The following is a 16,104-nucleotide window of genomic DNA, read 5'->3' as shown; positions in this document are numbered from 1 at the left end:
ACTAAACGATTTTTTATGAAATTTGTCGTAGAGATAGTTTAGGAACCTGTGAAGGTGATAGGCTACTTACTTTCTATCTCGGGAAAATATATAGAGAGACTCTTATTCCGGAAAAATCCTTCACGCGAGCTAAAGATAGTTACAAAATAGAAGTAAGTTGAAATATTAACAAATAAATTTTGTACGCATTAAAAATAAACATAATTATAATATTTCGTACTAAGTAATCCAAGAAGTACATTGATTATTTCATCGACTTACTTGATAAAATTATTTTAATAAACATTTCAATTGGCGAATACAAAAATAATCAGTATTTATGTTTTTGAGTCTCTTATTAAAATGTTAGGTATATATTTAAGACCTAAATTAACTTAAGTTATAAAATCCGACAGTAAATCCTTTCCAAGGATACTACTATTTATAAATAAGCAATTTCAAATTTTTCTATTACTAATTTGTTACAGCTTGAACGTTAATCATAGTATGTATTAAAAAAATATTATTCATGGCACGTATAACAACTGTAGTAGCACTGCGTTGAAATCTTTTATAACGCAAATTTTTCTTTATGTTTAGTTCTAAAAACACAGGACGGTAAAAAATAAAGCTAGTACTATAAAACATGTTCATAACTCATAATTTCAAAGAAAATTTGAAATATAACTGACCAATTATGTCATGTGTCTGGTTTTACGTTTTTCACGTTTGCTTAAAAATATTTATCATGTAAACCCTTAAACTAAGATAAGGAAACTTATAATATTCACATTGATAGCCCCTAATTCGCCAAGAACCTGCATTTAAGAAGTAGAATTTTTATGATGGTTTCGATGGCATGACTAAAGAATTCGTTGCAACCAGAACTCTTTTGTTTATAACTACATAATTTCAGCTACTATAATTTTGAATTCAATATATTTCATCAAACTACTAATATTTTTCGTCGCTCCATGCGTATTTTCTTTGAGTCCAAGTTAATCGCCATCTGGATTTTGCACAGATGACTATAGTCAAAATCCAATTCTCTTTTTATCAATGTTGGGAAGATTTAAGATGATTAATTTTAAACCTAAGAACTGCATATCGATCTGTATGCACAATTATATAATTGCAGTTATGGATATACAAATAAAACAAAATGTATTATTTAAGGAAACTTTTTTTCGTTAATGCATTTAAAACATTTGCACCGTTTAGCAGTTATTCAGTGATATTTAAATAAAAGTACAATATGATAATAACATCATTTGGACAAAAAAATACGAATGTTTCTAGGATATTTATGGAAAATTTTAAGTTATATATAGTGCACAGTATCTAATATTATAATTCGACGACAGTCAATTTTAGAAATAAAAGAACATAATATAGCTTCACCGTTACTAATATGGCTAAATAGTAATATGTAGCAAAATTACATTTTAAAGATACTATTATGTTATAAATATTATGTAATATAGAAGAGAAAAACGTAAAGTGAAAAAAAGACAAATGAAAAATATCACATTTCCTTTATAATACTTATAATTTTAAAAAATGCAATAGAATACTATAAAAATACAAAATTAAATTCCCAATTCTATATTGACCGTTTGTTTATATATACATTTAATAATATTGTGTTGGTGCGGTATTTTTACTTTTTCATCAAATTAAGTACCTTAGACAAAATAAAACTTTACCTCCTCTACATAATTTCATGTACATTTAAATTAATATATTACTATCATAATATCATATATGTTAAATTTAGAATAAATGAAAAGGTTGTTCTACCAAAAATTATTTATGTATAATATTTCAAGCTAAATAAAGTAGTCCAATGCTAACAAGAATAAAGAAAGTGACTACAAACAAATAGAAAAACCCAGGGCGTAGAATTTAAAATATTTACACGAACAGTCATGCACTAAGACTCGGTAAAGGTGCTAAAATGTTAAACTAAGAATGTCGTACGTAACTTCATTTCTGTTATATTGTTCAACCAAGGATATTTTATGCATTTTGTCGGTACATCTAATGAGTTCAAATAATATAACGATATTAAATTTATTATTATAAAATCATATCAATATCATTATAGAAATATAATGTCCAAATATTTTAGTGAAGCAACCGAGTTGTAAAAAAAAGAGGCGATCAAACACATCCTAATTATAGAGAAAAATGTTTCTTGCAGACCAATGTGACAATAATATCTACAAAAATATAATATAATTTAATAATACACATACTTCACAAGTTTGCTGATGCTGAGGTAATTCACTCATAGGTCATTGTCAAATTTGTGCAGAAACTGCTTAATCTTTACACTAACGTGAACATTTAAAATATCACAATAATTACAAACTCATCAAATAAATTATCTCTAAGAATTGTATTTGCATAATAACTTTACGAACTTTGAAGAAATGCTCCATCAATATTACAATTTATTCATAGCATCACACATTAATTGAGTATATCGCATATAATGTCAAATCCAGGATTAATACGACTTTATGGTATTATTAATGGGCTAACAGATTAAAGCCTAGCAACATGTCAATATTTAAGATTGTATGAATGACACTTCTCATAAGAGATATTAAAAAAAAAAAAATTACTAAGGCGTTATCTCAGTAATTGTCATTTTATACAATATGTTACAAAGAATTCATATATGAAACATGCTTTACGTATGAATTCTAATTCTATTATAAATAATAACCCTATCTTCCGATAAGCATTAAAGTACATTTTGTATCGAAATTTTATTATTCACGGAATCGGTAATGAATACTAAAAATGGTATATTTATTTTGGTTTTTAATTGTTTATAATTATAAGCTTTAAACAATCTGTCTGAGTAATGATAGATTTAATATTTTCTAAATTAAACCACATGAAAACAATAGACTCTATTACTTATTATATGCATATTTGAGAACATTTCAACACAAATTCAAAAGTATGTGTATTAAAATCACTAGCCTCTATCAGAGTGGTAGAAAATACCTTACACCTCTAATTTCTGTTCCCTACCCTCGCCTTCAAGCCACTATAACAGTGAGTCAGAAAATATTATACCAATAATAAAAATACTATACTAATACTATCTAAGTTTGACATTAAAAAAAAGGGAAAAATAATACCGAATCTAGTAATAATATCTCAATCCTAGAAAATATCTACTGCCTATTCCTTCATCAAGTAACTTGACCACTCTCAATCAAATTTTGTCCCATATTTTTATAATGTAGGAACCTGCCACTTTTTGGATATAAATTCCAATGCTGACTGAGAATCTATATCTTACACGTAAAGGGACCCAATAAAATGTATTGCTCGTACTGAAGATTGCACTGTCAATAAGGCAATTAATATTAATTAATTGGCACAAAACATCTTTAACAATATTTTATCAATATAATTATCAATTATTATTGTTTTTTGGTTAATTAAGAATCAATACATGACTTGTAATCACCAATATAGTTACTGCAAATTGAAGCTTTTTGCATTAAGTTGGTTATGAGCTATAAAATTACTGTATGATCAATGCATCTTTAGGTCACAAACCCATGATGCATAGCCCGCTCTACGACATTCATAATAAATCTCCGAAGCTTTAATTAAAATTTAGCACGTGTTACTACGTACTTAAAATAGGTCCAAAGTTTAATTAAAGCTTAATTAGAATGACGTTTTTTAATATATAAAATATATTTTTGCTGCCATAGTATCCAGGTTTGTCTGTCGCATATTAATTAAAAATGACAAATTGACACAAATTGATTATATTGGTAAATTGACAATTTATTTTTGCATAAATCCAATCATGGTTGTTTTATAGTATAGGCAAGAACAACGCGGGGCGGGCGGGCAGCTTTGATGTTCGGTGTAGAGGCTGCGCAGCCGCAGCGTTGTACTCCAATTTCACGAGGTGCGGCGGCGCCGTTTTGTATATAAGCTGCGGCAGGCAATCTGAAAAATCATTCCCGCCACACACATCTAACGAAGATCACCTACACTTACATTTTTATTCAATAAAATAAAAATGAAATCGGTGAGTAAACGGTGTACAGATTAACCATTGTGTTTATTAAGACTACGTCATCTAATAAGATGCCTGGATAACATTTCTTAGAATTTAAAAAAGCCATACTCTATTTTATTAAAACTTCATAATTTTATCCCAAAGCTGCTTATAAATTTATAAGTAATCATATTAATTTAAATTCCTATAAGTTTAATATGCATATCTTATCAATAAAAGTTAATTACTTCACTCCTAAATTATTTTTATACCCTCGTCATACTTCCTATTTTTATCCAAAAGATATTTTGTTATTTTCTTGATTTAAATGTCATCATTCATAACAATATCCAACAATAGCAAGAACAGAATTAGTTTTTTTTTAATTTAATTATTAATAGTGATTTAAATATATCTTGATATATTATCCCCACGGGAACAATGTAATTTTGGCGAGCAACAATAAACAATGCTGCTGTTTTAGGCATATCACCTAAATTGTGGCATATTGCAAAATATTTATGTGGGTTTATATCGGAATATTGGCATCTACAAGTTTAAAATAGTTCATTTTTTAAAATTATTTAGTGTCACGCTAATAAGGATTATAAATCACTGTCAATGGCGATTCATTTTTAAATATTTTTATGCACTCAAAGTCACTCTTTGTTACTATTAATATTCACCACCACCCACTATGTTAATTAGTGTTATGAAATTAAGATGTTACACTCATTTGGCTAACACCTAGTCGCACATAAAAATGTAAATGATCGATTAATAATTTTGAAACGACATAGCTTTTGAGATATATTTATGAAACGAAGGTCAATTTCACAAATTAAATAGCAAGATAAATAATATGATTCAACCTTTTTTAAATTGATTTTATTTTAAAATATAATTTACCGTTTAATTATACATTATAAAAATAAATCGTCCTTTGAATAGGCTACGATAAAATATATTTATTTTTAACAAATAGCGGCCGTGGTCAATTTCACTCATTACTTCATTATTCATCAAAAAAATACATGTTTGAAAATACTTTATCTTGTAATCTTTTGCAGTTCGTAATTTTGTCCGTGTTGATGGCGGTGGCCTGCGCCGCACCTCAGTTCCAGTACCAACCGCAGCCGCAATACCAAGGCCAAGTCATCCCTATCCTCAAACAGTTCCAGGAAGTTAACCCTGACGGCTCCTACCAATACAAGTAAGGTCACAAACACCACTCATTTAAGAGAACACTATGAATTCAAAGATCTAACGCACTTGATGTTATTGATTATATATTCTATAAAGTACAAAAAATATTAAAATCCTGGTGCATACTAAACAGCTCGGTTCAAAATAAAATGCTTTATTTATCACGTAGGCGAACATAGTTGAGCTTATGATAAGTCAAGGTATATAAGAATAATTAATTATTACTCAAATAAACTCGCTGATATAAAATAATATATATATATATATATATATATATATATATCTTCTTGAATAAAAGTAACTATGTTACTAGAGCAAGCCAAGACACTGATAAAGTTTTTGGTGTTCGTGCACGAATTTATAAATAAATGCATATTTTACTTCACTAGTGGTCGTGCAGTGATTGAAATTCGCTCTTTCGCATTTAATATACTTCTAACACACAGAAAATATATAGAAAAATACTGCACTCCTACTCTATATGAAAATTATACATATGTATCAAACGCATAGTAGTGTGTGTAATATATTTTTTATTAATTTAATACGTTCCTTACGTCTATTATATTAGGTTTCTACTCACCTTCTTCATAAAAACTTTAACTGTGCCCCATTTCATACTCCTTCGTCAGCTTAATTTTCGTACTAGCTTCGTAAGACGTACAAAGTATTTGCTGCACGGGTTAATCATTTTTTTTTTTTTCTAATGTGTACAGAGTACTGACAAGCGCAAATCATTTCCATTATTTGCTTATTAGAAATATAGATAAACCCAGAATTATTTCTACGTAGATATTAAGCCGTTGTGACATTATTACGCGGGTTATAATAAAAAGCGCAGTGCCCGTGTGGCAGTAGGCGGTGGGGCCAACTTGATAACTCCAAAAGATAATATTATGTTTTCTTCTTCTCTACGAATATTTAAGTATGTATGTGTGTGACGGTAGAATATAATAATATATAGTTTATATATTTTTTATTCTATTCCATAACTGAACGGAATTATTGTTTGTCCAAATTACAAAATATATAAATTATATAAATCTTCAAAATTCCAAGTCATGTACGTAATCAAAATTTTATTATGAGATCTCCATTTTGCAATTTATTAGACTCGCCCTCGTGAACAAATCACAACGGTGTTTATGACACTAATTTATTGGGACATCTTTTAAATGTCTTCTTAAGATAGCCACCACAGTAAGACGTTATATAAAATGATTTTTGTAACTATACGCACTAAAACAAATTCACGCAGGTTTTAAGTAATATCACATCTACAATAATATATATTTTTATTAAGGTCTGATTCTGATTGGCGCTATTTAAATATTTAATCTTCTATTTAAGGCACGCAGTTAAACTCAATTATTGTTATGAAATAACCGGCGAGATCATACATGGTACTTCTCGTCGTAAACATATTAAATGCCAATTTTGTAGGAGTCATCCACGCAGGCGTTCTCAGCCAAGCCCTTATTATGCAACAAATTAGCTCAGCGACTCATAAGCATTTTGAACCAAGCAACCATCTCGGAAGATCTAATCAAATGGTTGATTAAGCGCGTCAATTTCGATGCGCATAGTCGTGAGAAACCAATGAAACGCAAATCCATCGTATGCTAATAAAGCATATTTGTATGTAATTAAAAACTTTAAAGGTTAGGGAGGTGATTGAATTTCATTGTTCATAAAATAAATTTATTTCGTGATAATTGAAGTACACTGCGAGTATATATGAATGCATATTATTATTCTTTTGAATTGAATTATTTTAGGATACTTTGCATTACTGTAAAATAAAATAACAATTAAGTACGTATACTGAATATGTAAAAAGTTCCTGTTGTTTTTTACAATATTTTTTCTTGTTGATATATTTGTACTTTAATCATATTAGTTATTTTGTTATTATAATTGACATACAAATTAGAAATAAGTTTGAGCTGAATTTCATTAAAGACAAATTACACAATAATTTATACAGTAATGCGTATATTATGCATTTGGTCGCAAGCAAGTGTTGGTTAGCCCATAACACAATAATTTATGATAATACGACACGTGTTGCTGCAAGTAAAACAACGGTGATTTCGCAACAAGAGCAAAACAACACAACGGTATGCAGGTAGGGGCCTTATGCACAAACAAAAGATTCCCAAGAGCAATAGATTGACAATGCATCATGATTGCACGACCTGAAAACGTTTTGGTGGAACCTCTTATTAGATTTGATCTTTGCGAACGTGTGCTGTTGGTGATTTTGGTACGCTATAACCGTGTCCGAATGATTTATGAAATCTTTTGCTCATATCAACGTGTCTTCTTGTGTAATACACATAAATCACCGGATTTCACGGGGTCAATATACTTAACCCAAGACATGTCATGCACTAGTAATACTTAAGCCTCATTTAGTAGAAATTGTGTGTACAAATATTAGTTTCCCTATTTCTTTTTATTTGCTCATTTGGTATCTCATAAAATATGACGTGAAGTTGCAGATTTGCGATATTTTTCCTTATTTTTAAATTATCTTTCAAAGTTATATAGAGATTTTATATAATATATTTTATAGTTATATTAACCACATTAGTGAGTAAAAGATTCCTACCGCTTGTTGCGGGTAACTCATATTCCGGTAGACGATTTGATAGCTATCTGATGTTGAAAAAAAAAACGGTGTTAAAAATTCTAAGTAATTTCCTTTATAATAGAATTAATTCCTTCATATTCGTTTGGATTTAAATTGTGTCGGTAAATCAAACTTAAATAATATTTTTCTATTCATAGTTACGAGACTGGCAATGGTATCGCAGCTCAAGAACAGGGCTACCTCAAGAACCCCGGAGTGAAAGACGCCGAAGCGCAGGTCGCTCAGGGTTCCTTCACTTACACTTCTCCTGAGGGCATCCCTATTGCCGTCAGCTACATCGCCGACGAAAATGGTAAACATATTTACATCTTACACTTCTTATAGCTAATTACTCTGTTGGTAATTCTAACAAGACATGTATTTATATAAAATCATTTCTCACAAAATTTTAATGTTATATTTTTTTTATTACAATTGCTATAAATAGGTATTTATTATTGTTAGGCAATAATGCGCCGTCTACTGCATCCTATAAAACATTAATTACATGAGAGCTCATTCCATGTCAGACTTAGTAATGTTTAGGCTATAGTTATGTGCTAAAATATGTAATGGGCAGACACTCGCACCTTTACATATTATCTAACTCTCATTTAGAAAACTTGGTGTTTGAAGACTATGTTATATCAATGGTTTTGCAATTTGATAATTTGTGAGAAAAAATTTAAAACGACTACTGACTACTTAAAAATCGTGCAATTAATTTGCAATAAAATTATTATTTTTTCTATAATACTACAGGAAATGTATAATTAGTCAAACATTCATGTATATTTTTTTTGATTACAGGATTCCGTCCTGAAGGTGCCCATCTCCCCACCCCTCCCCCAATTCCTGAGGCCATCCTCCGCTCCCTCAACTATATCGCTTCCCAACCCCAGCAACCCCAACAAGTCTTCCAGCCCCAACCATTCCGCGGTTAATTTTGTTACCTTACTCAAACCCACGCAAGTACCTATCAGCTCGACGGAGTGACAACTTAAATTAAGTGAACGTGTACTTATCGCATAGATATAGCTTGATACTGTGATTTAATGTATATTTAATGAATAATCTATGAGACTCGAGTAAAAATTTTACAAAGAAATATAATGTTTTATTTTAAGCCTTGAACGAAACCCATAATTATAAGATTTTATAATATTTAGTTAGAAGCTTATATTAATTTATTTCACATTTTAAATAATAACAGTAAGTAGCTGGTATATTTGAATAAATTGATATATTACATACGAGTCCGTCGAGTAACAGATATGCAATAAGAAACTTTATATCTACCTCTAGAGATGTGAACAAAGCAAAATATAAGAATTGATAAAAAATAACAACTGTGCAACACATCAAAATTATCATTTTATATCAATGTTGCAAAGAAAAGCGCAGAAAAAAGTATAAAACTAATATCTGAAATTATTGATTATATTATTTATTAACAGCCAAGTACGCGTTTTCTAGAACTTTCTTTTTCAAATTAATATAACTCTAGGGTTTTCTAGTAAGTACCTAACATATAATCAAGTATGTTATGATGCTAGTCAAACTAGCAGAGTTCCGGAAAATATTAATGTTGCAAGTTGATGTTTAACGAATGTCCCAACAAAACATACAGTACAGACGTGACCTGGCTGCTAAGTCATGGTTCTCCAACGTTAAGTTGTGGTTATGGAAGCTGAGTTTGACCGCGAAAGAACTTATATTTAAACAACTACAAACATATTATATTACGATGTAACACGTACATGTTTTTATATATATATTTTTATTGCTTTGAATGTCGAGACGAGCTTGCTGTTCGCCTGATGGTAGGCGATGCGACCTCCCATAAACAGTATAAACACCATCCAACACCTTGAATAATTAATGTTTGGTATTTTACTGTGCACACCATTCTAAGACATGAAATGTTAAGTCTTATTATATCCAGTAGTTACACTGGCTACAATGCCCTTCAAACCGGAACAGAATAGTGACTACACACTGTTGCTTGGCGACACAAATAGAAATTGCGGTGGTACTTACCCAAGTGGATTTTCACATATGAGAGATCTACCACCATCGATATTTCTTTAAAATATTATTATAATTTTAAAGATATATCGAGCCGAACAAACTTAATTAGAATTATAATGGTAAAATTTAAAATTGACAAAACAGCTGAGTTGTTTTAATAACTAATTAATTATTCTTGTAAACAAGAAGAAAAATTATGGAACAAGTAGTAATTTAAGGTGACTTGCAAACATTGATTATAATTATTCAATTTTTAACGACTGGATGGTAAACTATAATAAATATGTCTTGAATTATATATATATATATAATTCAAGACATATTATATATATATATATATATATATATATATATATATATATATATATATATATATATATATATATATATATATATATATATATATATAAACAGGTACGTATATTGGGAAAAGTTGGGAAAGTCTACTTTTACACTTTTATTAAAAACTTTTAAACAAAAAATTATACCGCCTTAAAAAAATTACAAAAAGTAATTTAACATTAACTATATATTGATTATCAATTTTGGAGTCGGTGACTAATTAAAATTACAAGTTAAGCTAGATAAATACATGAAAAAAAATACTATGGAACCAATCTGGAAGTACACTTTCAACAAACAGTATAATTTTCAAAATCGGTTAATAAATGACTGAGTAACAAACTTAATAAAATACAAGTTGATTTGAGAACCTCGTTTCTTTTGCATTCCGTTAATAATTATTATAAGAGGCATCTCTTAGAAAAAAGGTCTAATATGTCTTAGATTATTTAAAAGCAAGAGATATGAAATCTATCGATTTATGATATACAGTTTTTTTTCTAATTTTGACCTATATATAATATTCACTTTTTACTTATATGGAATTCTTGCCTGCTACTCTATGACTGATGCCAAATTTGGCAATATTGACCAGTCTGTGCTTTTTTCAATGCTATCCAATATGATATATCAAAAAAGTTTTTATTTTGTTATTGCTTTTAATTTTTGTTTAGTGAAATTGATAAATCAATTTAAAAAATATATATTAATACAGGAGTTAAATTAACTTTGTACCTAACAATCATAATTAAATTTTTATCCCTAAACTATTTAGATATCACAAGAATTATTTTATAAAACTGAATAGATATGTTAGTTTTTAATAACTTAGGCCTACATAGGTAGATAGGTACATAATACGTATAGGTCGAACACATGCGTCAAAAGATCAATATATATTGTCATTATGATATAAAAATCGAAAATATCAAATTATCGATATTTCATATTCATTTTTTTTCATTTAGCGCAAACGATAGTGGCAGTAACTCAATAGCCTAATTTAATTCTAATCTATTTTACATGTGACCTCCCTATTTAGGGATAGATACTGTTACTGACACCATATGGCATCGAAGTTTTATGTGACAATGTTTTTAATGACTTCTCTATACAATCATAGAACTCTGGTTATAACAGTTCCTATATATATACTATATACTCTGTAGTTAATTCCCAAAATTTTCACTTACTTAAACTTTATTTGTGTATTGTATTAACTTGTTTGTCATAGTCAAATTGTAAAATAACGTTATAAAATATCTTTCATAAGGAATCCACACAAGTCTAATATAAATTATTATTTTAATCATGGTGGCTTGACATGCAATTTATCATTTTAATACAACATGCCTGACCTATTGGATCATGCTCTACTGATCACACAAAAGCTCCATAATCTAACATTGTTTGCGAAAATTATGACGAACCCGTTACAAATTGACTTCTGATTACTATTATGTAATTTTGTGATTTAATTACAATGTTGGTTTATTAACCATTTTTTTAATTGTTGGGTAACCTAGATAAATTTTAAAAATTATTATATTTCACATTATTCTAATCTTACCATTCAAGTTACAAGATTTATAGTGCCATCTCAGAAATAGTGCAATAACTAATACGGCTCTATGTCATCATATTCTGTAGTATTTTAGTGTTGCTTTTTGCTCAGCACTCAAATAAACGATAGTATAACTCGCCTGATAGATGGCGTTGTTTAAAATATTGCCATTAGACGCATAACGAAATAACCAAATAACATGCGAAAATATAAATTCGTTTATAAAAGTTAATTGATGATTGTAAAATCTGCTCTAATATTATATTAGTACTAGGTGGTGCTCGCGGCTTCGGCCGCGTGTAAAATCTTTCTTGCTACAAAAGTGATCATAGCATCATATGTACGACGTCAGCGCCATCTCTTTCTGGGAGAAATAGTAGCATAAATGCTAATCTTGGATATGGTATATCCGGGTACCAAATTCAAAATCAAACCCGTTCGGTGATTCCTGCGTTTATTTCGAACAAACATACAAACCTTGGAACAATTTTCACAAACTATCGCAAGTGTAATATCTATAAATGAGAAGTAAGATAGTATGAGTAAGAGGAGACGATTACCTTCATATTAGTTACAGTAATTGAGGAACTTTTGCAACAAGAAACAATTTTCACGTTGACAAAGCCGCAAAAACACCAATTTGTATGTAAAAAATTCTGGGATTCGACAAAATACGTTTCTTATACATACATTATCTGGATTTTAACGAGGCCGCAAAAAGAAAATCCAATATAAAACCAAGATATTTTAAAGTTAAAGATGAAAAGAACTCGTTTTCTTTTGTCTTTTTATATTAAACATCATACTAGGAATTTGGTATTTCAAATTGATAGAGAATATTATGTTAAGCAACATATAAAGGCACAATTTTATACACTCATGGCTTTATTCGATTAATTGATTTGCCTTTAATTTAAACATAATGATAATAATTAATGCTATAATCGGATGACAAGCGCGCGTTTTAACTAGTATATAATATATTTTACTAGCTTTTGCTCGCGGCTTCGCCCGCGTGAAGGTGTTTTCCAGGATAAAATTCCACTGTTTGATAAAAGTCTTGCTACATATTTTCCCGGTACTTATAGGTTCAAACTAATTTTATCCCCAATCTATAATTTCAGTTCAATCAGTCGAAAATCTAAGAACATTTATACAAACTTTCATCCCCTATTTTATCCCCTTAAGGGTAGAATTTATCAAAATCCTTTCTTAGGGGATGCCTACGTCATAGTAGCTTTATGCATGTAAAGTCTTAGCCCGATCCGTCCAATGGTTTGGGCTGTTCCTTGATATATCACTGTCAGTCACCTTTGAGTTATATATTATATTAACAACTGAAGTTAGCTAAAATTGAGTTTCTCGAAGCCGACCACTATTTATGTACTATGTATTTTGAGACTATGCAATTTTGTCGCATTCGCGATTCACTCACTTTTGTTGAGTTTCAGAACGCGATATTAGATCCTCCAACGCGCACGCGAATTTGAACTTTATGCAGCGGACAAATTGACTCTCCATTTTATTTAGAAAACGTTTGTATGGGAAATAGAAAAATGCTGTTTTGAGGATTTTCCCGGCAATTATTCGAATTTTTCTCACCTTTTAAACCTTCCCTAGACCTCCACGAATAATTCAAGACCAAGATAAGATAAATCCGTTCAGCCGTTCTCGAGTTTTAGCGAGACTAACGAACAGCAATTGATTTTTATATATATAGATTAGCGCCCAATAATTGTCAACGCGCGTTGAGGCGCGCTTTAAAATCATTAGTTAGCGATACAGCTGTGTAATTGAGCGCGTGCTTTCTAGGTTTTTTTGGGTTTCTCTGGGATATTTCATAAAAATAATAGAGTCGTATTGACAGATAAAGTTGAAAAACATCTCGCTATGCGACATCAGACAAGTAGTGACTATTCAGGTGAGATTGTAATAGGCTTAGAAAGAACTTGTTTTTATATTGTGTAAGGAAGATGACAAAGATAAAAACAAGTACTTAATTGTTAGGTAGAACTCAAACTAAACTAAGACAGAGAGCGCGCTCAAGGCCTGACAGGCGCACGACATGTGTAGCACGCTACATTCAAACTAGCGCGCGTCGACGCGCATCATTCGATTTTCATCTGAACGAAGCCTACGATACATTTAAAAAAATATACAATCGAAGTGAGCTATTACCTCATTTTAGGTAATTGGTTAAAAATTTAATGCTATTAGTTGTTTTTACGCCAAAGCAGAGTTCATAATTAAAGAAATGCTGGTTGCAGACCAAGGACTAGGCTAAGTTTGTTTAGCTTAACGTGGCTGAGAAAAATATACATAGCACATAGCTTAATTTATATAGTTTGAGGTCTGTCCAGAAGTATGCGAAATATGTATCTTAGGTGCCTATACAAGTTATGCTAAGCTAACTTAATATAAGCAGTTTTTTGCACGCATATTTACCTCATGGCTCGCGGAAGGCCTCCGGGCCATGCGCACATATAATATTATTATTATTATTTTATTACAATATAAAAATGCGAAAGTTTGTTATTACCAGTCTTACTTATAAAATTTTCGCAAAGGTAGACTTAGTTAAAATACAAATTTACTCGATCAGGTGTAAATCAAAACCCGCCATCTTGCCTCTTAATAAAGTTTAATGTAGGAAACCAGAAAATGTGTTTTGACAGCTATTTGAGCAATTAACCACCTCTTAACGCTATAACAAGTTTATAATTAAGATTGTAGAAGCACATACATGAAGAATGTACTGAACGGATTTGAATTAAAGACCCTCGGATAGACTATGACATGGATTAATATATTATAGGCTACTTTTTACGGTTAATAAACTCCCGTAAAAAATATTTGGATTCTCCCATCTTTATAACTTACTTGGCAATGGCATCGTACAGCTTTCACCATGTATATCTAGTATATGGTGCTGTCACCATGTGCTTCAGTAATTTACAACTGTAGTAGCAAAGGCTTTTTAAGCGCCCAAAGTCACGGGGAAAACCCTCTGTTATTTCAATTATCCCTAATCTTTATAATTTAATTTATGTAAGGTTTCTTTACATAAATATAATAATTTATACATTTTTAAAATTTTACTTAAAGTCCACTTTTAAATAGTGATAATATTTTTTCTGAAATTAATTTTAATGTACTTTAGTAACCAGCCGGAGCCTACCGCGTGCAGCAGACGGTGCGGGAGAGCTGCTTCCTGAATCCAACCACGTACATATGGGTGCACCCTTGTACCGCCATCTACTGACACGAAACATATATAATATAACTAGCTGACCCGACAGACGCTGTCCTGTCTTAACTATGTATGCACGCGCGCATTCTGTCGATCGCTGACAGTTATTTCAAACCACTGACAGTTATGTAAAATTAATATTGTCGTTAAGTTTTCTTAAATTTTCTAATTTTCCGCGCAATTTTTTTAATTTTTTCTTTCATATCAACTTTCTCTTGTAACAAACACAACAAAAAAAAAGTGAAATCTGTCCAGCCGTTCACGCGTGATGGCGTGAATATATATATATATATATATATATATATATATATATATATATATATATATATATATATATATATATATATTATACTGTCCCACTGTCCGGTATTATATTATACTGTCCCACTGTTGGGCACGGACCTCCTCTACTACATAGAGAGAATATTTTTGTAATTCTTACGTTTTATACTCGTCAAATTATTATATTAGTTAGACATCCTTAGTATAAGTTTGATTTTATATAAAAATGAAACATTTCTAAAATTTTTACTTGATTATTTATATGTAAACTGTACCTTTGTACCATTTTAATGTATTTAATTTACAATTGTAGATTTAAGTTATTTATGCATAGTCACCAATTCCGGCATAATTAAGTATCTTTGTTTATTCTATCCCATCGCTACCTATTCTTGGATTAAAATATTTTCGATAATTAAAAATTTATTGTAAGAATTGTTTAATTTAAATTACGAGTAAACTTTGCTTAAATCATGTTATATTCAAGCAATGTAATGGATAAACTTTGTAACGGTTAACGGAGAGTATTTAAACAGAGCAGTTGAACAGCGAGACACAGTCATTTTCTATACCTCGGGTCACTAATTATGAAAAGTTAAAAGTGAAGTTTTAGTGTTCATCTTTATCATGGATTTGGGGAAAACCTCTGGCCCAGCGCCGACATGCACCTGCTCAACCACGTGGCCGCCCAACTGCCCAGCGAGCTGTCGCCCGAGGAGGTCGCGTGCAGAATCTACGTGCCGTTCGGGGTCCCCCAGGTACCAGCAACTAGT

General features: G+C 30.4%; 1 protein-coding gene across 1 annotated transcript; it reads left to right on the top strand.

Moving 5' to 3' along the window:
* Nucleotides 1-3,946: 3,946 nt before the first annotated feature.
* On the top strand, nucleotides 3,947-8,970 carry LOC115451403 (endocuticle structural glycoprotein SgAbd-2). The gene is made up of 4 exons (XM_030179701.2): nucleotides 3,947-4,051; nucleotides 5,092-5,234; nucleotides 8,021-8,175; nucleotides 8,673-8,970. Exons 1-4 carry the CDS (start codon nucleotides 4,043-4,045, stop codon nucleotides 8,804-8,806), a joined length of 441 nt encoding a protein of 146 aa, XP_030035561.2. The 5' UTR covers nucleotides 3,947-4,042; the 3' UTR covers nucleotides 8,807-8,970.
* Nucleotides 8,971-16,104: the final 7,134 nt, after the last annotated feature.

The sequence above is a fragment of the Manduca sexta genome, chromosome 26 (genome assembly GCF_014839805.1).
Source record: "Manduca sexta isolate Smith_Timp_Sample1 chromosome 26, JHU_Msex_v1.0, whole genome shotgun sequence".
Classification (NCBI taxonomy): domain Eukaryota; kingdom Metazoa; phylum Arthropoda; class Insecta; order Lepidoptera; family Sphingidae; genus Manduca; species Manduca sexta.
The sequence above is the reverse complement of the archived record's forward strand: the minus strand, read 5'-3'. Positions and strand labels throughout refer to the sequence as shown.